At 37.2% G+C, this 10,357-nt stretch overlaps 1 protein-coding gene across 1 annotated transcript; it reads right to left on the bottom strand.

Moving 5' to 3' along the window:
• Positions 1–2,944: 2,944 nt before the first annotated feature.
• Positions 2,945–6,146, bottom strand: LOC119981874 (ACT domain-containing protein ACR4-like). Its single transcript, XM_038825017.1, has 8 exons — positions 5,653–6,146; positions 4,953–5,025; positions 4,821–4,866; positions 4,610–4,724; positions 4,445–4,512; positions 3,771–4,364; positions 3,582–3,686; positions 2,945–3,494 (listed from the first exon to the last, which is right to left on the bottom strand). The coding sequence occupies exons 1-8, from the start codon at positions 5,654–5,656 to the stop codon at positions 3,153–3,155; spliced, it is 1,347 nt and encodes a 448-aa protein (XP_038680945.1). The 5' UTR covers positions 5,657–6,146; the 3' UTR covers positions 2,945–3,152.
• Positions 6,147–10,357: the final 4,211 nt, after the last annotated feature.

Here is a 10,357-nt window from a genome sequence, read left to right as displayed (position 1 = left end):
TTCTGAAGAGTATTGTGTGGATGAACAAGTATTGTATATAGATTGACCAGTTTATATAGATGATATTAAATTAGGTAAAGTTTTACTAGTGGGGAAAGGAATCCATTAATTTATTATGATAGATATGATTCATTGTATGAATTTTTTTTTATCAAATATTGAATTGAATATTTTCTGTGTTTGCATTCTGCATAAATATGTTAATATTACTAAAGAGTTAGGTGGCTCATTTGCAGCCCTACTAAAGAGATAGAGGAATTAACCTATATTTTAATTGTTTCTTAGTTGAAATGATATAGTATTAGTACGAGTAATTATTAGCAGGCTTACAAATCTTAGTGTTTTTTGTCATAACTATCCCAAATATTGAGATGGACGCACACGATTTCATATGGATCATGTGAAGACTACGATTCCACATGGATCATGTGCATCCATCCCAGCATTTGGGATAGGTAGGACAAAATACACTGGGATTCTTATGATTTTCGAGTAATTATTTCCTTCCATGTGAATGATAAAAGTTAAATGCAATAATTTCTATTTTTGAGAGAGAGTCGAGAAGTTTTTTTTTCTTAGGTAAATCGACGACATCATACAAGTTTTCCATTTGAATATCGGATATGGGTTTTAAGACAAGATTTTCAAATTGATTGTAGGTTCTAATTTGCTGGTTCAGGAAAATATAACAAACTGGATATCCGTCAACAATAACTTCATACAGAGGACTAGATTAGTCACATTCATCATAGCCATTGCAAAACATTAAAGAGAGAAAAAAAAAGAAAAGAAAGATCAATGAGAGTTGGCACTACTTGCACCCTTGAATGAATGAAGATTCAAGCAGACAAGGCAAAACAAGAGGAGAAAGTAGAGGAATTGGGTCTTTATTTCTATGATAAAATGAGTTGATCATTGCAGAAGAAGAAGATGACGCAGCTGATGATGCAGAATTTGAATCGCCCTTGCATTCAAGAGATGATTTTGGTTTCACCTGAAGAGGACGAGGAGCTCGCCTTTGTAACCGGCTCAGCGACACTGACCTTCCAATCATATACTCATTATCATCCTTGTGTATGCAGGCTTGAAATCCAGGAAACTCTGTGCAAGAAGACGACTCCATTGTTTTAACAAACTACTCTGTTTTCATGCTCTCTGTATCACCAACCTTAGCTACCTCTGACAGTCTTAACTTCAGCATCTAACAAAGCTATGATTCATGTTATTATAATCATGCATACGTGTCATGTGTTAATGTATTAGTTTTGTTTTTTTTAATCGAGAAACCACCCAACCTAGCATGCCCTTTGGATAGTTGAGTGGACGTAAGTCTCGGGTCACCAGAATAGCATGCATCACGCTAACGATAGATAAGACTGGGTTAAAACTCATGCGGGTAGGGGCCTGGTAGTGGGACAAGCCTACGAAACCATGATTCCACAAAGAAATATCTCAGCTGGTTGATTTGAATTTCCGATCTCAGGCATCAGACTCCCTAAATTCAGAGAGATAACTAACTAGACTATCGCGAAGCCAAGTGTTACTTTATTAGTTAGCTCTTCAATAAACTATATGATATGGCATAGCTTGTTCATGTGAGGAGATGAGGTTGCTCTGTTGCTAAGCAATTCATTCATGTGTGGGGAAGGTATCATTATCAGTGCAAGAGACATTAATTTAAACAAGTGGAAAGATTTCAGTGACAAAGAATCTCAGAGGCACATGCCACTTTTATTTTTTGGTAAGTGAGTCACATGACACTCTTAATTGTTTATTCTGTGATTTGCCAAGTGCAATTTCTTTTTCTGGTTCCATATAATTGCTTAACAAAATCACAATTATCCACAACATTTTAGATTCATCTTGAGGTGGCAACATTTGGTGGTGCCACAATCATTTTGACGATACCTTAGTTGATGAATTTATTTGGGATCAAACTGTATAGACTCGAGATGTCATGTGCTCAATTCCCATAATGAGCAATACCCTTGTGATCATCCGCTGAACTTTGACTTGATTTTACCATAACATCAAGTAGGTCTAGTTTAGGTTCATATTAAATATTTAAATGACAAATTTGTATAATATGATTATAAAAAAAATCTGGTGGCGCCACGTGGTGACACCCGGCATAGGTAATGCACAGGGATGAATGATGATAGCATCAATAATCCAAAGTAGTGAAAGATGACGCAGAATTTATGCGTGTGGTTTACAATTCAGAAAAGAAGACGCATTTCCTCCAACCCCTTTTTTTCTCTCTTTTCATATGTTTGTTGGGTTGTTTGCTTTAAGCAGCTGTCTCACAACCAATCTTGGTCAAAAAAGAACGTTCAAATCACTGTCTGTTGGACTAGTTGGATTCAGATGGACCATTTTCTACAGAAGATAAAGAATAGTGGTTTTGCTTGCTTTGCGTTCAGAAACAGGGTACTTGAAAAGTCCAAAGAAAGTCTAGTTCCCACTTCCCATTTGGGTTCTCTTCTCTGTATGGGGACCAACCCAGAAAGAAAGAATCATCCTTGATTTGCTGTAAATGAAGAAACTTCTCGCCAATACTTTGGGTTCATATCCTACGTAAGAAAACTCTCAAAAATACGAAATACGGGTCCAAAAGTTTACTCTGTTGTGGTGGGCCCAAAGAGCCCTGCCTTAATGAAGTCCCCACCATACCAAAAAAAACCCACAACCACTACATGTCTCCATCTGAGACTGGTAACCATGTTGAATATTCAACAAACAGTTGGCCGCCTCTTTCTTCTGTCTGTCCAATGATCAATAATAAGGAAATTGTACAACACTTTGCTTCCCTAGAGAAGATCTACTTTCAAGTTATTGTCTTTGAATTTGGGTTTGTTCCACATTAAGAAATCCAACATTCAAATCATTGTTCCAACACTCCAAAATTGAAGTCAAACATGCCTAATTTCCTTTCCCATTGCATCTGCCAACCAAAACTTCAGACCAGAAGAATATAATATAAGTTAAGATAAGGAAAATTATGTACACAAATTCTCACTACTGAAATTTTCTTTCTTTACTTTCCTAGCTTCAACATGAGATTGAAACAATACTAACAAATAAAAGCTGAGATTCATTGTAGACTTTGTGATTATATACAGAGTTGGCTAAATTTTGCTAAAATCAGTTGCTCAAGAATAGGATCTAACCAAGCCGAAATTAACAAAAGACCTGGACTTGAAGAGACCACTGAAGAGGAACCTGGTTGGAGATTCATTTGACACTGGTTTCAACTCTTCAGTTCCACCCTTCACTTGTAGTATAGTCTGGCCGATCGCTTGCCTGATGGAATCTATGGTCTTAGCATCAACAGGATGTCCTGATGCACAGCGACCGTAAAACGTGTTAACAGCTTTGCCTCCTCTGGTTGTTACTTCTGCTCTGATGACAGTGAGACTGTTCTCGCGAAATAGGCGAGTGACATCTGATAGTAATCCAACTCTGTCAGCAGTGCACAATTCCAGCTTCAAACCCTGGACGAAGAACAATTAAATTTCCATCACTATAAACTCTCCTCGGACGAGAATGAGAGCGATATATAGTATAGATCACTCACTCACCTCAGACACTCTTCTCTCAATGGCTGCTTCAAGACATTGAATCACCCTTTGTCTCTCAGCATCTGATTTCACAGGAGATCCATCTACATGCCTGATATAGTATTCCTACAAAAGCAATGAGAAAGAAACCAATTCAAGCTCAATCCATTGTTGACAGAAATGTTAAAAAAGAGAGGATAAATGGCAAACCTGATAAGCTTCAGGCCCCTCAGCGTCAATATTGGCATGAAAAACTACATACTGCATATCTGTCAAAGTGCAAACTGTATCGAATAGAAGCTTTGGCCTATCTTTAGACCTTATAGTTATCACAGAGTAATCTTTATCGTACCAATTAACGACGTTAACGTCTGGTCTATGCTTCTCATCCAAGACGTCATTATTGTTGGTCCGTTCATAATCCCTATCAGCAAACATCATCTGATGAAGCCTCCTTTCGGTGTGGGTGACGTCCTGAGAGACCACGGTCTTAGCACCCCGAGATTTGTTGCTTCCCTTGAGTACATTGCAGAGGAGTTCCTTAATGGTAGATAGCCTCTCCGGATCAGTAATGGCACTCCCAGTCTCTTCATCGGTCACTTGCATCACAGCTGCAGCCCGCGTGTTGTGTGTCCAGACTTCGGCATTGACAACATTGCATTTCAGGTGGGTTAGGACAGCACTCAATTCAGAGAGTAGACCAGGTCTGTCACTTCCTGTTAACTCAATTGCAGTGTGGTCCATTGATGGTGTAACTCCAACAGATCTCATTGAATAAGTAAAGCAAGATTCCGGCCCCAGAGCCTGCAAATGAAACCACACAATTCAGTAGGAGAACAGAGAAACCATAAATGGAAAGATGAACTAAATCAATTATCACTCACCTTCCGAATGTAGTCTAGAATAACTTCATCAGTAATCTTGTTTCCATCTTGATCCGTGACATTGAAAACTGGCGCAAACAATTATCCGGTCAATTTTACAGTACATCAAACAGATTCATGAAAGAAGGGATTAGTTAAGAGATGACTGGAAAACTGAAATCTTACCATCCATGAACCAACAACCATCAGAAGATATGTAAGCTTTAGTTATGATAAGATTAAGATCAGTAAGAACTTGCACAACTTCAAGAAGTATTCCATGTTTGTTTGCACTGTCAACCTAAATAACAGATTGAAAAAGTACCAGAAGAGTCTCATTAAGTAAAACTGTCAAGAAAACTGGTCCAAACAAAGCAGAGATTTACAAAGACCATACCCTTACAACAGTAGCATTCTTGCAGGAATCATTATCAATCACAACCCTGACAGAAGGGAAAATGTGCAAACAGATTCAAGGACTAAATACCATTTTCTCTGGCAAGAGAAGAAAAAGAAGAAAATTGCATACCTTGGTGGGTTCATTCTCCTGATCAGCTTCTCATACTCATCATCCATATCATTTGAAAAGCTCATGTTGACCGCTGTAGACAAGGATTTTACATGGTTATATGAATCAAACAAAATACCCAAAAAAAAAAAAAAGACAGCCAATCAAAGAATAAAGGGCATTTGCATGGAATAATAACCACCAATAAGAAACAAGATACCCAAAATATACTCATGAGGAATAAAAGCAAAAGAAAAGCAATTAATCAAAATTCGTAAAAGGGACTTGATATAAACATTTCCATGGAAAGAACTATGATTTACTAGGCTAACTGCGTTTATAAACGCAGACTTTTAGACAAAAAGAGAGCAAAACGAGGTCGAGGAAGAGAGAGAGAAAGGCAGAGCAGGCTGTGAAAATCAAGCACAATGCCAGAGGAAAAGATTCGGCTCGCAAAACTTTCAATGAACAACGCACAGACCACATAGCAACTAACAAAGTCTGCCCTCGGAATCAGAAAACCCTGAATAACTGAAACAGAGGATCAGAAATAATCACCCTTTAACAACAAATCATGAATAACGAACACCCCCAATCCCACCAAAACCAAAGAATACAACACAGCCCGAAAGCACAAAAGGGTTATCAAGGTAAGAAACGCTGGAAATTGTTAAAAACAAATAACAGAGCTAAGGAAGGAAGAAGCAAAATTAGCACCTACCCATTGCAATTCTTGAGGATTTATGATCTACTGCACCAAAATTTCTGGCCTTTTTCTCCGCACTTTCTTCTATTGTTTGATATGTATATATACAAAGAAGACTAAACTATATAAACAGGCAACACCCAGAGATTCTTAGCCCTGATCTCTCTCTCCTTCTCACTAAAAGGAAACACAATATTCTAAGTAAATATTGATTTGCCTATTATAATAATTTCCCTATCAGACTGCACCCCGACACGATACTCCAAAAACCATCAACTACAAAAAAGGTCGACACCCAGATCAAATCACACCACACCACTTTCCTTTTCTTCTCCTCTCTCTATCACTCTCTCTCTAGCATGCCCTGTTTGGCTGTTTATATGATTATATCTTTCAGCTTTTCTTTTTCAAAAATATCTCTCTGTCCGTGTGGGTTCTCCTCTCTCTCTGTCACAGCGTGTTTTCTTATTGCAGTTTCTCTCAATATATCAGAGTCTATTGCAGCACCTAAAGAAAAGTTTCCCAGACGAGGGGAATAGATGACCAAACACGCCTGCGGCGCAATTTAGAACCGACTCCGCGTTTTGAGAAATGAAATTGGAAGGTCGGTGCTAAAGTGCACCGGGGGCATGATTTAATTTGACGGTACTACATTAATAAACACGTGTTATAAAAGTTTAGGTGGTAATGGAATTGGATCTCCCAAGACTTGGGAAGAGACAATCTATCAGATTTATGCTTCTCAATTATAATTTTAATCCAATGATTTGATAGGTGTGTCGCGTTACATCATTTTTTTGGTTTTTCATTTTTAGAACTCTTATGATTTTTTCTCAACAATTAGATGTGAATTGCAAACTCTGTAAAATTATAAAGCCTCCCAAATCTCGATTTGTTGGATCTGAATCTAATTTGAGTCATTGTTTTTAGTAATTGTCTCCCTAGGACTAGCTAAGTTTTTGGCTCCCCTAATGTCCTAACCTAATTGTTAGCATTTTGTTCTTGATTATAGACCATACCATATTATTCATATACAACATTTATAAATGTTTGAAAAAGAAAGGGGTTATGAAAATGGGTCTATCTTTGGGCATTAATTAAGGAACCATATAAAGATGTCACTTGTCTAATGCATACTAACATAGTAATAGACTATATATTTATGTTGGTACATATTATAATATGCCCATATTCATGCATAGTGATAAACTTTTGGTAAGATTAAAACTATTACATATACGTAGTAATATATGAAGAGATGTAAACATGGAATAGATGTCCGGAAAATCATCTAGACTATGATCACCTTATTAACTTTCATCACAAATTTCGTAAATTACTCAAGATTTTAAAAAAAAAAAGGAAGGTTATTAAGGAGCCCACCAATTAAAGTATGTAAAATTGTTACACTTATTTGAAATCCGCACGTGTTATGTGTTTGGTACTATTTTCTTTTAAAGTTTATTGGCGGTTGTTGTTATTAAAATTTATATCACACTAAATACCATGTCATATATATGTTGATGTCGTGTATCATAATCAATAGGATGGTGTCAATACATGAATGGTTGGTGACAATGCATGAGTACGTAGTTGAGACTTGAGAGTAGAGATAGTTAGTTTGCAATTCAAATTTCAAAAATGCACCAATCGTATGTGAATTGACACCATCCCATCGGTTCCGGTGCACCACATAACTTACAATGTGGTGTGCCAAAACCATTGAATGATAAAAATTCTTTGAGGAGATAACAAGTATCTCTTTTGATTCCACGCACATAAATCTCATGTGTTGAATCCATTTGAATCATCCTATACTCATTTTAAATATTCTAGTTTTAAGTCGCAAAAGGTGAACATCATATTATTGGTGGGTCTCATGATCAGTTCATGGTATGCGACAGGGAATAGGACGAATTTAAAGCTTTTGGCGTATAACGATTAAGTTAGATTCCCTTAATAGTTGATGGAAGGATTAGGGTTCATCCTTGTTTGGTGAGCTTAGTAAATAATGGCGGGGCCAGCCTCCACTTCGAGATGGGTTAGGCAAGGGTGCCGGGTCTGTGGATCAATGTTTGTGTCATATTTGGTGTGACCGCACCCTCGCGTGTCTTGCGGTGCGTGCCGGCCTCATGTCCTCATGTCCCATGGCACGTCTTCCTATTCACACTCCATATATATATTTAACAAACCATGCATCACTCCACCTCCACCTTCTAGTTTGGACTGAAGCACCCTATTTGTGCTTGAATTGCTCTTATCATGTCCCTCTGGTCTGGTGTTGTCAAGATTCATCTTTTGCTCCACTCCTTCTAAATATTTTGATAGAACTTAAATTTCACCCGGAGAATGACAATGAGTGTGATATTGTCAGATCTAGGTCACGGTCTCATACGGATTCGTTCTTATTAGGCTATCGTCAATGGTTTTTAGGCTTAGAAACTGCATCATATGTGTAAGAGGTGTAAAAACTTTACTTATATACTATTCGGTTATGTTATGCAAATTTGATGCGGGATATTAGTCTTTTTAACACTGCGAGGATGACAATGAGTGCGAGAAACAAGCAGGGGTAGGTGACGTAGTGGTGGCATGTCCAAGTGTGGCGGTGCACCATAAATTGTGGGGATGGTGAGGTCAGGCCCTAATTAGGGTTGCGACCATGTACATATGGTGCCAAAAATTATGGAGTAGTCAGCATATCATTTCCAATATTGAGGCACCAAACTTGAATCTTGGAACTTTGTTTCACAATTTTCGCGGGAATCCAGTCACCCGTTCGTGTGAGTTGTAACCTCATGATCTAGTGCTCTCCCAATCACCCATTACCATTAGGCCATTACAACACATATATTTATATATGTATGTATATATATAATACGACCCCCCCCCCCCCCATTCCTTAGGTGGAAAAGAAGAGGCACCAAATCATGACTTTATTCTTCGTTTAACTTCATCAATATTTACACACACACATATATTAGGTCATTAAGTGCTAGCTGTAGCTTGGATTTATTACAAAATCTAGGGGTCTTGAATTTTTTGGTTGGTAAATGTCATTGTCTAGCTCCCATTGGATAGATGTTCTATGCGGTAAACATGCAATTGATATTAGAAAAAAACTAAAATGACATAAATAAGGGATTGTTTTGCAATTTACAGTCAGAAAATCCAACCCAAATAATTTGTAAATGTATTGTCTGTTGTGGACTCAAAATCCCATTTAAATTTGTTCTTAAAATAACTATCTACTATTAAGATTTCTTCAATTTTAATTTATAAAATATTTTGTTTTCCCTCGATTTTCTCACGAAAGACATTTTATAGTTCCATTAATTACCATTAGGTTTGGCAAAAGCTAAATTTAGGGTCTCCTATTATGGTGGCCATCAACCTATACCAATATAGCTTATAGCATAGTGGGTCAAGTGACTCAAGTTGTATTAAAATTAATCGACAAACATTATTTCAAAGTTCAAACTAGTATGAAGAAAAAGAAAAAAAAGAGGGAGAACAAAAACAAAAGTATCTCAGTCTATCTAATTAGAATCTTAATTAGATTCCCTAGCTAGCAATGTATAGACTAGATGGTCAATTGGATTCTCTCTACATCTTTGAATAATTGAATCTAATTGAAATCATAAAAAAAATGTCAACTTTACGTACACAAAAGCTTACAATCACAATATGACATGCATCCATTAATGATTATTACAGCCCATGCGTACCCTTTGAATTCAAAATCCAAGTGTCACGTGAGTTACTTCTGAGACAACCGCCAACGACTATAACTACCATACCAACCGTTATCTACCGAGAAGTTTGTTATATTTTGAAGAAATTGAGAGAAATCATGAGAAGAAGAATGTGAGAAGCAGAAGAAATAGGTGTGAGAGAGGTTTAACCCAATTCAATCCATTTGATGTAGTTATCTGCCCTTATGATTTTGTCCTTTAAAAACGTTCGTTAAATGTTTGAGATTGAGTTTCATCTTGTAAACTACATTACTTAGATTTCACTAAAAGATGTGAGACTTTTAATCCTAACACTCTCTCACGTTTGTGAGCTTGATTATGCGAGACTCAACAAGTGAACTATATCGTTAGGGGTCTAATGGGTGTAGGTTTTTTTTTAAAATCGAGTCTACACTCTGATAACATATCGTATTTTGAAGAAATTGAGAGAGATGAGAAGACGTATGTGAGAAGTAGAAGAGTGAGAGTGGTTTCACTCAATACTATTCACTTGAGGCATTGTCTTCTATGAATCCAAGACCCGCACGATTTTTTCTTTTAAAAATAACCTTGGAGTTTTTGTGGTTAAGCTTCATCTTATAGACCACATTATTGGACTTTTTCCAAGCGATGAGAAACTTTTATTCTTAAGAAACTCAGGTTACCGAAAAAGTTAACCCTAGTTAGGCATATTTTAATCGGAGTTAATTTGACTATTCCAGTCAAGGGTCAGAACGGTGGGAGTGGGACTGATAAACCGACATTGTTTTATTTTAATCCGGCCTGTAATGGAGCACGTGACAAGCGACGGACCCGTGATCAGACTTTACATGTGGATCCAGCATGGCAGTGGATCAAGCATGTGACTGACTGACTGACTGACTCTTTGAATGCGCGAAGGGACGTTATTGGTTGATTTCAAAGCTAAGGCGTCCACGTCAGAAAAGCTAAAAGGAAGATTTTATTTCTTTCGTTTGTCTAATTGG

Source organism: Tripterygium wilfordii, chromosome 2 (assembly GCF_013401445.1).
Source record: "Tripterygium wilfordii isolate XIE 37 chromosome 2, ASM1340144v1, whole genome shotgun sequence".
In the NCBI taxonomy this organism is placed as follows: domain Eukaryota; kingdom Viridiplantae; phylum Streptophyta; class Magnoliopsida; order Celastrales; family Celastraceae; genus Tripterygium; species Tripterygium wilfordii.
Note: the sequence above shows the minus strand (reverse complement) of the source record. Positions and strands in the feature narration are given on the sequence as shown.

Excerpts from the sequence above, each read along its gene's own strand:
- LOC119981874 (XM_038825017.1), bottom strand. Across the intron at positions 4,725-4,820 it reads AGAATGCTACTGTTGTAAGG|GTTGACAGTGCAAACAAACA; the intron begins GTATGGTCTTTG and ends TCTGTTATTTAG. Across the intron at positions 4,365-4,444 it reads TTCTAGACTACATTCGGAAG|GCTCTGGGGCCGGAATCTTG; the intron begins GTGAGTGATAAT and ends TTTCATTTGCAG.